The sequence below is a fragment of the Limulus polyphemus genome, unplaced genomic scaffold, assembly GCF_000517525.1.
Source record: "Limulus polyphemus unplaced genomic scaffold, Limulus_polyphemus-2.1.2 Scaffold2328, whole genome shotgun sequence".
Taxonomy (NCBI): domain Eukaryota; kingdom Metazoa; phylum Arthropoda; class Merostomata; order Xiphosura; family Limulidae; genus Limulus; species Limulus polyphemus.
In genome coordinates this window covers 10,810-28,200 of record NW_013667938.1, presented here as the reverse complement: position 1 = coordinate 28,200, position 17,391 = coordinate 10,810, and the positions used below count along the sequence as shown (strand labels likewise).

Sequence of the window (17,391 nt, the reverse complement as noted above, 5' to 3'; positions counted from 1 at the left end):
TATATATATATATATATAAAAACTCAAGTCAAATATAAACAGTGTTATGAAGTCATATTTATTACGTTAAATAAAATTATCCCTCAAAATATTTGATTTCTCCGGTAATTATGTATGCGCTGAGTCCCCTTCCCCTGCTCCCATAATTCCATCTAACAGGCCCCAGTATGTGGTGACCATTGAGTTAAATGACAGATTACAATTCATTTGAATTTTTGGCTATATTATATGCATGTTCGATTACAATTAATTTAAGTTCTTGACTATCAATTACTGTACATAAATAATTTCAATTGGTTTGAGACTCAAATCAGCCTCTTATTTCGTTTACAATATGTAAATTGTAGAAACACAAAGTAATGTTAATATTGATTAGTTAAGTATAACCAGATATTTTTGTTCAGAACAAATTGGGAAAGAACAAGAAAAAGGTAATCTTGGAAATTGCGGGTCTAAAGAACATTCTTGACCTAAGAATTTTGTCAGAAGTTTAGACTGGCGTCTCTACTAAAAAACCGCCACTAATTTCTGTTAAGTTGTAGAGCTAACAGAATTTGAGTCTCAGAAGTATCTTCTAGAACTCCCAGTAAATAGTCTTTCAGGCGATTACTGTCTCCTAAAGTAGCAATTTACCTCGTTTTTGCTTGTTTTCTTATAAAGAAATCTCGTGGCGTAGGCGTGCATGACTTGTACTCTCAGCGAACTAGATGTGACTATTGTATTAAAACATCATCAAAACAAAACTTCCAACTAACTCTTTATCAAGACTGTTGTTTCTGTTTACTCAACTTTTCGATATTTTATAATCTTTCACGGAAATATGACACCTATATTATTCGCTGACATTCTTACCCAACTGAGCTTAACTTTCTCATATTCAAGTTATATACCATATCTAATCTTCTTTTCATTCACTAGATTAGGCTTCAAGATACCACGAATTAAAAACTGGGTCTAAAAAGTTGAAAAACTAGGACTTTTAAAACTAAAACTAGGAACATGTAACCTTACGTTGTGCGAGTGTTTTGTTCCAAATATCAACAACACTTACGCACAACCTAAAAACTATACCATATAGCATATATTTTCTTTGAATAATCAAAACATAAGGAACATAAAATTAAATGTAACATTAAAATATGTCTAATTCACATTAAAACATTTAAAGTAACAGTGTATTTAACGGGCGCAAAAATACTTCTATAGGTACCATTTCCACCCTGTAGAATAAAAAGGCTGTGTATCCGTATACAGCATGTTTCATTTTTAAATCCTGTGATTAACCAAAACTACAGCATTACAAAAACAAATAGAAGTATGAGTATGAGTGTACGAGAGTGCACATGTGTGTTTGAGTTATTGTTTAATCTGTTTTTGATGATAAATTAAACTCGTTTATGATTTAAGTTTTCTTCCTTTCCTCATTGTCCTGATCAAGTTGCATTTTTGCATTAGTTATTTTGTTGGATGAACAATAGGCGCCACCTCCATGTCTTTTGTCTTAATGGCTTTCTTAAGACTTTCACTTGCTGTTACCAACAGAGTGTTAGCTGACGTCAATTGTTGTTATTGACCCTAACAAGATTTCTCAAGCATTTTTTGTGACAGATAAGTTTTCTTACTCGAATAATTTAATCTCTTCTTCCTGTTCTTTTCTTGGCATTTGCATCTCGCATCTTCTTTGATTGATTGTTTAGGCAGAGTATTCATGATGAAACTTAGTTGAATGGACGGCAACTGCCTGTTGTAGAAACACGAGTGTAGAGGCCGGAGTTTCGAAGTTTCATCTCGCATCTTATTTTACACTTTAGCTTCCTCTATTTCTTTCTTTCTCTAGTTTGCTCTTGTACAGTCCATGCAGCAGTCGTCCCTAGAGTTATCGATACTATGGAACAATACCCTCGTTCCTCTTTACAGTATGCACTAGAGTTTTAGCGAATTGTGAGCTTAGTGATATTTCATCAGATGACGCAGTCTTCCCGTTTGAAAGATACTTCTTTCAGCGTCAGTATTTTCATGGGCTATGCACGGGGAACTCTTTACGAGTTTTAGCCATTATGAGATAGACAAACTTTCCAGTAGAAATTTTGTGTCTAGTACATGCCCCCGAAAGTGGTCTACTCTTCAGAACTTTGTTCCCTGACAACCGTGTTTTGCCACAGTGAGCCACTTTTCTTTAAAATCTTGCAATTCGTACAGCTTCCATTCGTTTCTGATGATGATGGATACTTCTTCTGGTTTAACAATTCTGGAGGTTTTGTGAGAACAACTAGCACATTCAACAAAGCAAACTCACTGAACTGAGACCGTTTGAAACAAACCCAATGTGAAAACTGTCTTAGTTTATCAATGTGCGAACGGGAGTGTCTAAGATCTTCATTCGGTGCTAGATTTCCTACAAATTCTCAATACAAATATCTTGAAATAATAAAAAATGCAGAGTAAAAAAAAAGTATAAAAATGCTAATCAATTCTAAATACCTTCTTCAATAACTGAAAACTATAATTTACGAGAAAAAAAAAACGATGATCGCTTGAAAACCTGATTAAAATATGTGGCTTCAGATAGATACACATATATATATAGTGAGTTAATTTTGTTCAGAATCTGGCATCTATTACGAACATTTGTCGCCAACCGTTCGTACACATTTCGTCTGGTATATGGCAAAGCGGATCCAAGTGTGGTGAGATTTCTAACTCTGCCGTTTCTGTCCCTCACTTGGCGCTCCAAAACGAGCTAGAGCTGTACAGTTGGATTCGAATCTGGTTTTGAAATGGTGAAGACAAATAATAGTGGATACTATAAAAAGATGTGTGCTTCACAGGAGAAGTAGGAAAATAAATATTTGTAATTTCAAAATATTATTTTTGATAAATAAAGTGTCTTGGCCGAGATCGAATATTGACTTTCTTTACCATCTAACATTACCCAAATATGATTTTTACCATCTAACATTAACCAAATATGATTTTTACCTTCTAACATTAACCAAATATGATTTTTACCATCTAACATTAACTAAATATGATTTTTACCATCTAACATTAACCAAAAATGATTTTTACCATCTAGCATTAACCAAAAATGACTTTTACCATCTAACATTACCCAAATATGATTTTTACCATCTAACATTAACCAAATATGATTTTTACCATCTAACATTAACCAAATATAATTTTTACTATCTAACTTTAACCAAATATGATTTTTACCATCCAACATTACCCAAATATGATTTTTACAATCTAACATTAACCAAATATGATTTTTACCATCTAACATTAACCAAATATGATTTTTACCATCTAACATTAACCTAAATATGATTTTTACCATCTAACATTAACCAAATATGATTTTTACCATCTAGCATTAACCAAAAATGACTTTTACCATCTAACATTACCCAAATATGATTTTTACCATCTAACATTAACCAAATATGATTTTTACCATCTAACATTAACCAAAAATAATTTTTACCATCTAACATTAACCAAATATGATTCTTATTGTATTAGTAAATAAGCTACAAGTGAGATTTCAACTAACACTGTACTTAAGCTAATTTATTGTCCTAATAATTTGTTGATGTTTGTTTCAAAATGTAAGTGATTATATTACTTTGTTTAAAAATACTCATATTAACACAACTACTTAATTTTCATACCATAGGATCAAACGAACTACTGGATCAGGATTTTCGATTACATTGGGCTTGGATATCCCTGGAATACGACACTTACAAGATCAATGAAACGGAGAAATACTTGAAAATTAAACTATTTCGAAGAGGATATTTAGGCGAAACGTCATTTGTAGGTACGTAACAACGCTGATCTTCCACTCGGTTAATCAGTCATTTTAACAAATAGTGGCGCTGTTAGTAATTTATTCATTAATCTCTGGCCGGCAAAATATGCTTAGAAGACTTAAATATATGTTTTGTTTAAGACTTTCGTCTTTAAACAGGAGTTAAAAAGAAATTCCTATTTTGTGGATGATTTGTTTTACCTCTGCCCATATCACGAATTATTGCAACATAAAAGAAGATATACCTGTGTAGAAAGTCAATCAAGTTGTGGGTGGGTGTGAATTTAACGGTCACGAGGATCATCTTAGGATACAATTCTTCAAATCATTCTGGTTTTTTGATAATTACTTTTGTTTTACACATAGATTTGATTTTTAACAAGCAATCAATGTTTATAAACTATAGGTCTTAATGTTACTATAGCGGATTATTAAAATACTTATAAAACGTGATACCCGGATGTAGGGTTACTTACTTTTGCGACGATGTATATCATTGATATATTAGGTCGATGTACTAATCAGAAAAGGGTATGAAAATAATGACACGCTTCATTTAAAAAATTTTACTACTCATAAAAAAGGCCTAAGCAATATGCTTCTTTATTCGGTGAATATTATTCATTATTTTACTTATTATCATTATTTTGAATACGTCTTTATTGACATCAAGCATCAGCAATGATGCAGAAATATTCTGACTATTCGGTCCTGTTCAAAGTGGGGCTTTTTTTCTTCCGTACCCAGTACGGTTCGTTTGAAGAACAGTGTGAGGAACGGTAAACAAACCGAACCGAACTAAGTCCACCAGAAAAGGTCGCCCGTTTGGTAAAAGAACCGAATTTTTCCCCTTGAAAAAACTTTAGTGTGACCATTGGAAGGTCACGGTGAATGCTGACAAAACATGTAAGTGAACCATGAACATGAAATATAAATCATTTCTAAACGAAGTCGGCACGTTTATATACAAGGCAAACGTGAACAACTTAAGACATTCATCAGAGCAAACAAACTGAACTGAGGTCGTTTGAAACGAACCCCGTTCGAATACTACCTTAATTTATCAATGTGTAAACAGTTGAACAATGTATAAGGTTACTAAAAACCTTACGGACGTACATATAAAAAGTACAAGCGTTCGACTATAAGAAAATAATTAAGTAGATATTTTGGACGTAGTATTTAGTATAACTCTGAACGTTTAGTGTCCGTACCTGTACATTTAAAGTTTAGTTTTCAAAGTCGTACATTTATATATATATATATATATATATCGCTCCACTAGTTCTTTGTCCATTATAGTGTTGCTCGTAAATAAAGTCAAATTGAAATGGTAATGGTAATCAAAAAATTAAAAACTAATAATATAACGAGTCTATATGTATGTAAATAAACACAATGTCTTTAGCAGTTTAACTTTTGAAAACGTCAAAGATAAATTTAATACACTAAACACTTCTGAGGTACACAATATATATATTTGACCTTTATCTTCTAACCTCATAGCCTGTTGAAATAATAACCGTGTCACCTAGCTCCGATTGCTCAGTGCCTATTATCATAAAAAGGGGAGTAATTACAATGCTGTTAAATGAAAAAATAATATATGCACTACAGTTTGTTATTATTATTTTTTACATATGCACCATAGTGGTAAGTGTGCCGGATTATGGATCAAAAGTGGTAAGTGTGCCTGATTATGTATCAAAAGTGGTTAGTGTGCCGGATTATGGATCAAAAGTGGTAAGTGTACCGGGTTATGGATCAAAAGTGGTTAGTGTGCCGGATTTATAGATCAAAAGTGGTAAGTGTGCCGGATTATGGATCAAAGGTAGTAAGTGTGCCGGAATATGGATCAAAAGTGGTAAGTGTGCCGGATTATGGAGCAGAAGTGGTTAGTGTGCCGGATTATGGAGCAAAAGTTCTGTGGTTCTCGTCTAGTTACCGCCAATGAAAAACAACAATAAAAGAAAATAGTCCTCCGTGGATGCATTATAAGTGTGACGGTCAATTCCCACTATTTGATTAGAGTAGCTCAAAATTTGGCGGTGTTGACTAGCTACCTTACCTTTAGTCTATCACTTCAAAATTAGAAAAGTGAGACTAGCGCAGATAGCCCTCGAGGGGTTTTGCGCGAAATTGAACAAACAACAGTCACACAATATATAAATGCTGAACGCAAATGGTGCCACCAAGTAATTTTTAATAATAATACCTTAGGAAATTGAAAACAATCCATATGATTTAGAGTGAAACTGTTCTATTTGATTCGGAATCAAATTGGTTTGTTTGTAGGTAAGCGCAAAGCTACACAAAGGGCTATTTATGCTCTGCCCACCTCGAGTATCGAAACTCGGTTTCTAGCGTTGTAAGTCCGCAGACATACCGCTGTGCCACTGGGGAAGGGGGGGGGGCGAATCAAACTGGAGGCTAGAGTATAATAAAAAAATATACATACATAGAATGACTCAATCGAAACTAAACACGCCTGATTCTAAAAATATCGATAAGAAATCGTACGCTAAATTCTTCGTTGAGGCTGTAATAAGGATTAATTCAACAAGTATTCGGTGAAACAGCGATGTCATTACTCACGCGAAAGAATGTTTGTTTAAATAATCAAGTATTTGTGATGTTAATCTGAAAGAAGTGGGTTGAAATTTGATATAATTATCAAAAATTCATGCGATAAAGTACTTTAATAAATCTATTAAGTTGTTTTGTAGATGTCATTTGAAAGACCTTATTGAAGTTCACATTTAAACTGTCTTTAACATTAGCCAGTTAAGCCTAATTTTAGCCAACCTATCACATTCTAAAGTTTATTTATTCAAGATTAATATAACCTTGATTAGTTATACTGCAGTGAATCCTTAGAACGTTATTCACTACAGTCACCATGGTGACTTTTGTTATCAATACTAATATTGTTAGTTGTCTGATCAGTGTGTGAAAAACGAGTGTAATATGTTTTGTCACCTTGATTACACTGTTTCGCTAGTTGATAAACTTACGTTTCCAGTTAATGTTTGTGCATGTTTGTTAACCTACATGTGAAAGCTTACATTGTCTAGACAGATAAATGAATGATACGTAAGAACGGTACATCGTTCGACGGAAAACGTAATTGAGTTGTTCTATCACACTCAATTTCTTCTTGTCAATTTCAGGGACGTAAAATATTACATAATTAGAGTTCACTTTTAAAACAGTTAAATAGAAGCCTTAATGAGGAAGTAGACAGATAAATAGATAGTTAAGTCTAGTAACAAAGGTAATTTTATTTTTTAAGTTCTCGAAAGTCTATAGGCCTGTGCACAAATAGCCTTTAAGTTTTTTATCGTGTTGATAGATTCATGAAAAACAAACAAATTGAAATGAATATTTTTTCGTTGGAGTTACATTCAACAGTTTGAACTACTTTTTTGTGAGGAAAACACATATCTTGTCTAAAAAGATAAGAAGAACTCGATTATACAAAATACCTGTAATTGCTATATATATTCCTGTTTCCCTCTATAGGAATATAACATGTAATATAATATCACGAGGCCACGTGCTTATGTGGACTAACTAATTAAAATTGATTTTTAAATTGTTAAGTTTTATCTAAAAAATAATAAGGGCTAATAATTTAAGATGTGCTTTAATTCTAAAGGATAGGTAGTTCTGTGAAAACGAGGTATAATACTATTATGTACTACATACATCAACACTTTCAGAGGTTTATCATATTTCGTCGAAAAAAACAAAATATGTTTGACTACGTCATAGTTTGAGGTTAAACTTCTATAAACATCTTTGTCAGTGTATTTTTCGTAAATTCTTGACATGTTTTATTTCTTTTCAAAGTCGCCGAAATAAATTCATGGTGTTCAATTGAGGATCAAAAATGATGCTAAAAAAACTACTTTATTTTGACAGTTCAAAACACTTTCCTCAAGCTTCATTTCGCTGAATGTGTGTATGTCGGTTATAAGACAAAGAATGTGTATAGAAGTTTAACTTCTTACTAACAGTTCAAAACACTTTACTCATGCTTCTTTTCGCTGAATGTGTGTATGTCGGTTATAAGACAAAGAATGTGCTCACAAAGATATGTATAGAAGTTTAACCTCTTACTAAGAGTTCAAAACACTTTCCTCAAGCTTCATTTCGCTGAATGTGTGTATGTCGGTTATAAGACAATGAATATGTATAGAAGTTTAACCTCTTACTAAGAGTTCAAAACACTTTCCTCAAGCTTCATTTCGCTGAATGTGTGTATGTCGGTTATAAGACAATGAATATGTATAGAAGTTTAACCTCTTACTAAGAGTTCAAAACACTTTCCTCAAGCTTCATTTCGCTGAATGTGTGTGCCGATTACGATCAAATGTTTCTTGGCATCCCTTATAAGCTGAGAAATCGGTTTTTAGGACTATGAAATTGAAGACGCTAAAGGTGTTGGAATGACGTAAAGCTGAATTACATCAAGGCTTGGAAGTTCTTTGCTTAAAGTCATCCTAAACGACAAAACGTTGCACTACTTTTCTTCCTCTTGTCAGAAAAAGACATTCCACAAGTTTGGACAACGTTACAAGCTCGCTTTCTTCTTACAGTCCCTCCTGTCGCTATTTTACAGAAGTTTATTACACTTTTATTTCGGTGTTTTTTTCCTCTAGGGTATTTGAAATGCCTAGTAAGTAAGAAGAGCTCGTAGTGAGTAGAATTGGAACTAAGTCGAGCAATTATAAGCTCGTTAACGGAACATAATCTTGAAGCGAGACACATTTCTTGCCAAAAATATCTTTGTTGGTGGCTGCATTGGAGGTTCTCGTGGACATTTTAAACGAGCCAATATTTGTTAATTTAATGAATTTTGTATGTGTTTAAAGTCTTTGGTTTAGTAACTATGACGTATCGTTCTATTTTACTGAAGACAAAATGTGTTCTTGTTCATTCGATGTTTCAGAAAAGTGGCAACGAAATCTTTTAAAAATAAAAAATAAATAATAAAACCTTTTCCCCCTCTTTTGCGTTATAAGAAGGGAAACTATCACAATGGACAACAACATTTTTACGTTGTTAGACTCCATTCTCCGTATGTGTGGGTTTTTAATAAGAATAACTAGCCAATAGGTAGCTAGACTTCGCAAAAAATCGGTGATTTGATTAGCAAAAAAATTGGCTGAAAGTTGAAATGACAAAATAAATATACAATGCAAGATATACACACACACACATATAAAAACACACAAAAATCCTTGAAGTATACGAAAACAAACTGAACAAAATTACAGCAGACAAATGTAAACTGATGAAAACTAAAGTTGAACTTTATTGTCACTTAACTACAACTTGAATAAAATTAAAATAAACTTTAAGACTACTGCACGCTGATTGGCTGGTTAACCATGAAGAAAATACACAACAATGTTTTCGTTATTTAAATGAGGACAAAAATGCAATATCAACCATCAAAACTCTAGATTCATTGACTCAACCAATCATGCTCAGGAATCCTGGCAATGAAGCTTTTTTATGCGTATCTTGTAAGAGTAGAATGAGTAAATTAAAGGGTTTATTGTGTCATATGTATAATTGGCCCTGGTGGCTTATAAGGTGGGAGTTCTAGATTGGTGCTATCATAAAGTTTACAACTATAGTGCTGTTTTTCACGCCTCTGTAACATATTTCGTTTTTTCCACAACACATATTATTCATACTTAGCTCATTAGAGGGTAGAATTATGATAGAGAAAGATCAAATCTACTCGAGCTGTGTGCTTTTATGTGCTTAACATATATATAATGATAAAACAAAGGAAACGTTTATTCAAAGCAGTTTCACGGAAAAACGTTCAGTTTTTTGTTTTTTTTTACATATAATGAAAACAAATAAAAATATATTTCTTAAAATCTATGACAAAAATCACCTAAAAGTGCAGACCCCCCACACGCACACATTCATCTATTTCGGATTCAAAATTATAGATGTGGAAAAAAAATAGCATTTCTAATCTATCTTTTATCTCCCACAAGTCACTGCCCAAGAGGCCTTTCGTACAATAGCAAAACTCACCAGTTAGGCTGGATCATAACAGAAAATAAATTTCCTGAAACCTAGTTATATATGCAGTTTGATGCTCTAAACGTTACGTATTATTATACTGCACAATAAGTTTGTTTGTTTGTTTTTGGAACTACACGAGGGCTATCTTTGCTAGCCGTTCCTAATTCAGCAGTGTAAGACTAGAGGGACAGCAGCTAGTCATCACCACCCACCGGCAACTCTTAGCCTACTTTTTTCACCAACGAATAGTGGGATTGACCGTCACATTATAACGCCCCCATGGCTGAAAGGTGAGCATGTTTGGTGGGACGGGGATTCGAACCCGGGCCCCTCAGATTGTGAGTCGAGCGCCCTAACCACCTGGCCATGCCGGGCCTGTACAATAAGAATTAGAAATTTTAGTTTTGGCTTTGTTTCGATAGTCCATCATTACTTGTATCCAACTATAACGAAGGCAATTTTACATCAGTAGCTGTAGACATGTACGACTTTATTTGTTCATAGGTTTCACAGTTCGTTGTCTCGACGCACATGTTTTCAGGTAGAGTTGTCAGAACATGGTTCATTCTTCTGACTAGCTCGGTCATAAGGTGAAAGAATGAGCTATGAGTTTGTCATTTTTTCCTTTTTTCTGTTTGGCTGGCAATAAGATGTACGTTTGAGGTCCCACAAACGGAGGTCGTCCCACAAACGGAGGTCGTCCATCGTAGAAGTAGGGGACCGAGACTAAAGTGGAACGTATCATTGCGATTCACATCTGCAATTAAAACTAAAATATCTAATATTAGAACACAAGTAAAAGAGTACTTAGGTAATGATTTAATTTTTCGTTATAACTTCAAATATAAACTTGTCCAAATCTAATCCACAACCACATCGTGACATCGTTGTTTGGTGCTCCTGTAGATAAATAATTACTTGCTATCTGTGAACCAATGTGTCTTTAATTTTTATTGAGTTCAAGTTTCAAAAGTTCATTCAGCTAATCGGTTCATAAGCCCAACTTATTGGGACGTGTCGTTGATATCCAAAGGGTAAAGAGATACAACATTACATCGCGAATTTGGTTCATAAGTAATTCAACGTAGAAATAGTAAATAACGGTTTTTTAAAATTAGTCCTAGGTTTTTACACTTTTAAATGTATGACAGAGCTGATCGGCTTATCGAGATTAGGGTGTAGTAATGGTTAACAAACGAGACATTGTACTTAATAACTCTTTGTTTTTTTTTAAATGGAGTAATATACATGTAAATATAGATATATGTATGTATGAAGAACTTGATGTAAATAAATAGACATTCTCTGAGATGAAAAGAGAACCAGGGAATATCTTCGACCGATCCAAACTAAAGTATCCCAGTAAATCAATTTTCTGAGCTTTCTTAAAACAGATATTGTGTCGGGAATGGACAGCAGTCCCGCAGACCAGGACTGTTGATCTTGTCTCATAATGTGTGAACGTGTTGGTTTTCTGTGTATGGCAAAGGGCTGTAGCACAAAGTATTAACCTTACTCATACATCACCAGCTCTATGTATGGTACCAAAGTATTAACCTTATTTATACATCACCAGCCCTATGTATGGTACCAAAGTATTAACCTTACTCATACATCACCAGCTCTATGTATGGTTCCAAAGTATTAACCTTACTCATACATCACCAGCCCTATGTATGGTACCAAAGTATTAACCTTACTCGTACATCACCAGCCCTATGTATGGTACCAAAGTATTAACCTTACTCATACATCACCAGCCCTATGTATGGTACCAAAGTATTAACCTTACTCGTACATCACCAGCCCTCTATATGGTACCAAAGTATTAACCTTACTCATACATCACCAGCCCTATGTATGGTACCAAAGTATTAACCTTACTCGTACATCACCAGCCCTATGTATGGTACCAAAGTATTAACCTTATTCATACATCACCAGACCTGTGTATGGTACCAAAGTATTAACCTTACTCATACATCACTAGCCCTATGTATGGAACCAAAGTATTAACCTTACTCATACATCACCAGCCCTATGTATGGTACCAACGTATTAACCTTACTCATACATCACCAGCCCTATGTATGGTTCCAAAGTATTAACCTTACTCATACATCACCAGCCCTATGTATGGTACCAAAATATTAACCTTACTTATACATCACTACATAGTACTATACTAAACTGGTTTACTTACAAACTTCGGTATCTATTTACTTGCGTTAGGTCTCTGATAATAAATCTCCCGTTGGGTCATCGTTGAGTTAATAGATTTACAGTGCTAAAACCGGGGATCGAGTCGCCGTAGTGAACAAAGTGCAAATATCTCATCGTTTGGCTTTGTACTAAGAAAACAACAACAGCAGAAGGGAAAAGTTTTGTATATATATAAGTATTGTATAACAAAGAAACGTATTATATTTGAGGATATTTTAATGTACCTTTCAGAAAACTAGATCAACGACAAAAAAATATAGCATCACACATAAAAGGTAGATAATGAAAAATGTTATTTTTTATTCTGTGTATGGATTACAGGTATCAAAACAAAGAACATTACAGCCAAGCAAGGGGAGGATTTTGCTAAACATTATGCCAAACAAGTCCAGTTCAGTCCTGGACAAACGGAAGCTCACTGGAGGCTTCGAATCATAAATGACAACCTGTTTGAAAGCGACGAAGAATTCGAGATTGTATTGGAGGAGCCCGTGATGGCTGCCATTGAGTACCCTGATAAGGCTGTAATCATCATTGTGGACAGCGAAGATGGTGAGGTTTTAACAAGTTTCACTGTTTAATCCTTTGTAGGCTTAGTATACAAAGCATCTGTATACATGAATAATTTTTCAGTTCTTGGGCATGAATAACGTGACAATTTATATTATGATAAATATATTTCCCGCCATTTTTTTCTTTTTCTTTGGTTTGTATTAATAATAAAAAAGAAAGCAATCTCTACTTTATTTTCTTAATTTTAGTGTCGACAGTAGAATTTCCTGAACAGGAATACGTGGTAAGGGAAGATGTCGGAGAAGTCTTAGTCCCCGTGCAGAGAAAGGGTGATCTTAGCAAGGAAATGATGGTGATCTGCTCTGCAGAAGCAGGTAAGAGACAATTTAGCTTTTTATATCTGGTATCAAATGGAGGGCGTTTTCAAGCCAATTAAAAAAAATTAAATGCCAGTATATTAGCAACACATATACATATTTGTTTTAATTTAAGTTAGAAAAATATGAATGTTTCTTTATATTTCAGGTTCCGCGACAGGAACGATTCCGACGTCTATTCGATCGTTCTCAGACTTCATCAGCCGTCCTGAGAGCCACAAAAGTCTGATCAGATTTAACCAGGGAGAAGAACAGAAGTTCTGCCGCTTGGTAATCATAGATGACTCTCTCTACGAGGATGACGAGTCTTTCAAAATCAGATTGTCCCAGCCAATGGGTGGCAGAGTGGGGACACAGAATGAAACAAAAATCATCATTTCTTCCGACAAAAACGATGGTATGATGAAAATAACAAAAACACATAAAATAATATTTAATAACACATTCAATATTTATCGTTCAAAATCCAGTTTTTATTTTCCAATAACAAAATACATAAAACAATATTTAATAACGCATTCAATATTTATCGTTCAAAATCCAGTTTTTATTTTCCAATAACAAAACACATAAAACAATATTTAATAACGCATTCAATATTTATCGTTCAAAATCCAGTTTTTATTTTCCAATAACAAAACACATAAAACAATATTTAATAACACAAGAACAAGCTGCCAAGAACACTATCAAAAGTTGTTTCTTTATCACACAATATTCTGTAAAAATATAAAACGCAATGACTGTTGAATTCATATCAAGACTATTATTCCACTTCTATTTTTTAATACGCCTGGTATGACATGCTCATTAAGGAACTCGCAATCTGCAGGTCACGGGTACGAGTCTCGTCACCAAACATGCTTATTCTTTCAGACAAGTCTAGCCAAAAATTTGGTGATAGATGCTGTTAACTATCTGCCTTCCTTCAATCAGTTCAAGATTTGTGGCGGATATACTCAAATAACCATTGTGTAGGTTTGAGCGAAATTTTGAAACTAAGGAACTTATTAATAAACTAAGAATAAAATAATTTCCAGCTAAATATTTATTCCAAATCAGTTACATATATGCACTAGATATTTATGTTAAACTATTATAGATAAGAGTGTTTCCAGAATCGTTGTTTTTACCTTAGTTTTAAACCACATATTAGTGTTCAGCTTCTCTAGTAACCTCAAAAATCACAAGTGATTGTTTATGTTTTAAACACAAGAAAAAATAATCAGTTGGTAATTTTTTCAATTCAGTTTTACATAATTTTTTTAAACAGTTAACAATAATCTTCAACCAAATATAACAAAAAGAAAAATACACTATTTTCTTCCAGTTCCATTTTTCTACTTTGGTGAGTCTGAATATTACGTGGACGAAAGTGATGGTCACGTTGAGGTAATGGTATGGAGAACTGGAACGGACTTGAGCAAACCAGCCAGTGTCACAGTTCGCTCAAAACCTTCCGACCCGCCATCTGCAGAAGGTATGATGAACTTATCTAATAATTTCAGAAATTCCTGCTATTTATATATTTATATTACATATTCCACATATAACAGCTGAAACAAGAAAACATTCACACAGAATTTGTTGGTAGGTTGTAATATGATCTTAGTGTCTAAAAATACCGAGTAGCTTAAAGAAATTATGAATACAACCTTAAACGATTACTCAAATTATTTTGTTTTATTTACATAACTGAACATCAGAAAATATAAAGACAGCTATGCAATAGTTGTTTCATAAAGTAGTAATTCAAACCTTATAAAAACATAAAGTTTGCTTACAAATGCAGTACAGTTGTGGATAATTTTTGTGTGTGTTTGTGTCTTATGTAGATTTGGGAAGATTTTATATGTTGCTCTTTCCAGACACAATGAATAGAAAACGAAGTCTGATATTCACGTTTGTGCGCTAAAATATATTTTGCAGAATGTCTTTGTATGTCCAGTATTTATTGTACTTGAGACTTTGTTTTAGTCTTCACACTAGTACTGAAACAATTTCGTTTTAATTATTTTAAGTATAAAATAATTACAATACCACCTGTCATAGTAATTTAACTTTTTTTGACATTACAAATTGCCGTGTATATTTTCTTAGAGAGTGAGTGTCGTTCTTATTTATTTTTAATTTGTTTTACGGCATTTTAAAAGATATAAAAAAATCAGTTTCTAAGTCGATTATGATTTAAAAAATATACTATTTTTACGGAGTTTCTTTTGTGTACTCGTGAATGTTGAAACCTTGCTTGTTTATATATAAACATAAATGGTAGAAGAATTTATTATTATTGTGAAGCTTTGAAAAATATTTGCTTTCTCCAGGTGGTTTGTAAGGGTATAACGACCGCAATGTTTATCCTAACATGACAAAAATATGCATATGTATTTATGTGATTTAGATTTGTAAAAACTAAATAAAAAGTAATGCTAACTTTAGGTACCTAGTTAATGGGTATCAGTAACTATTTTTCGTACGCTTTAGAGAAATGTAACACTTTTTTAAACTCAATTTACATTAATAATGCAGGGGTTCGAGTCTTCTTTGTGTTTGTTCAACATTTCAATTTTTTCTGCCTTTCACATTTAGAGCACGTTTTTCTTTTCTTAGTTCTCTTTAGTCCAAAGAATATCCATAAATTTCGTTTAATTTTTTTTAATTTCCTTCTTGTTTTATTTTTTAGCTATTTAAAGCTTTGTTGACGTTCTCTGGTTAGAAAAGAAACTGTAAATTTCTGGTTTTTGTTTCAGCCCACTCATCTGAATTAGACCTTAAATGTATTATTGAGAGTAATGAATAATAATTTGGTGCAGTATGCCATGTTGGTGACTCGGCATGGCCAGGTGGTTAGGGTGCTTGACTTGCAATCTGAAGGTAGCGGGTTCGAATTCCGTCTCACCAAACATGCTCGCCCTTTCAGCCGTGGGGGCGTTATAATATGACATTCAATCCCACTATTCGTTGGTAAAAGAGTAACCCAATAGTTGGCGGTTGATGCTGATGACTAGCTGCCTTCCCTTTAGTCTTTCACTGCTAAATTATGGACGGCCAGCGCAGATAGCCCTCGAGTAGCTTTGCCATTGGGCTATCTGCTGTGTCCACCGAGGGGAATCGAATCCCTGATTTTTGCGTTGTAAACCCGAAGATTTGCCGCTTTCCCAATTCAAAACAGACCGAACCAATTTCTTATTCTCCGTCTCCACGTTAAGTCAACAATGTCATATCATCACTGTTGTTCTCGAGTCACGAGGTATAATCTCAAAGTTTCTCAGTAGGTCAAGCTTAGCTTTTGGACTTACAATGCTACAGTCGGAGGTTCGATTACTCAGGGTGCAGTTTTGCTATAGAAATAAACAAAGTCATCTCAATTTGTAATTGCTCCAAGCAGTCTGTTTTTCAACCCTCATTTTTAAGCTGATGATAACCTAAAGAGATTTTATCGTCATTATATTTGTGTTTTTAGTAGAAATTCCTATTACCTATATAACTGTCTCTACCACTTAATAAGAAGTATTATTTCAGAAGTACATTATTTTCCCCATAAAAAAAAGGGGGAAGCCAACATATAGGCACAAAACATTCTGTTTTTATTAACATTGTTTATTGTTATTTCAAAAGATTTATCTACTGGTTGTTTAGCTGTTGTTTTAATGCTAAGAGCTTGTAAACTTAATGGTCTTAATGAAGAAGTTATTGCATCACTAAATGACGTTTTTCTTTAAACTATCGCTTAGAGTAGTTTGGGATTATATACTTGGACTCTATTTTTTTAAGCTCTTATTCTTTTTTATTGTAACTATAAAATGAAAGATTTAAGCTTATATAATTAGTAAACTAGGATATGGCTTTAGTACATAATGGTGTTTGCAGATGGAGTAAATCTCTACACGACCTTACGTTCGTAAGCTCTGAGAGCGATGACAAGAACAAGAGATAATATCAGAATTTATTGGCGAGGCTTGGCAAAGGAAGGGAATAACAGACTAAAAGAACTGGAAAAGTAGAAGTTTTGTTTCGAGTTAACAAGATAAAGACATTGTAAAAACATAGTATGAATTGTAATGTTAGCAAACTAGTGAATTTTAACAATTTGGTTTTGTTTTTTAAATTTCGTTGAAAGGTTGATCAAGCGATGAAACGTTTTAAAACACAAATATACCTTAAGTTGTTTTTTATCCACTGTTTTTTTTTTTTTACAAATGCTCCCTGTGTGACGAATTGATGACTTTTCACACACAAGAGAGAGAGAGAGAGAAAAACGGAAAAGAAAATCGTATGTGTGTGTGTGTGTGTGAAAGATAGAAAGAGAGATAACTACCAATAAAAATATTGCATGTAATCCAGAAATTTCTACTTTGACTTCCCCTTGTTTGGCGCCTGAAAGAATGTTACGGTATCTAAAAT

At 33.5% G+C, this 17,391-nt stretch overlaps 1 protein-coding gene across 1 annotated transcript in view; it reads left to right on the top strand.

Moving 5' to 3' along the window:
• Positions 1 to 17,391, top strand: part of LOC106466626 (extracellular matrix protein 3-like) — a gene marked incomplete at its 3' end in the record, with an annotated part of 119,556 nt that overhangs the window by 94,371 nt on the left and 7,794 nt on the right. The window contains exons 3-7 of the mRNA XM_013926919.2: positions 3,683 to 3,829; positions 12,419 to 12,649; positions 12,859 to 12,984; positions 13,136 to 13,384; positions 14,318 to 14,467. Coding sequence (XP_013782373.1) covers positions 3,683 to 3,829; positions 12,419 to 12,649; positions 12,859 to 12,984; positions 13,136 to 13,384; positions 14,318 to 14,467 — 903 coding nt within the window. The remainder of the gene's footprint in view (positions 1 to 3,682; positions 3,830 to 12,418; positions 12,650 to 12,858; positions 12,985 to 13,135; positions 13,385 to 14,317; positions 14,468 to 17,391) is intronic.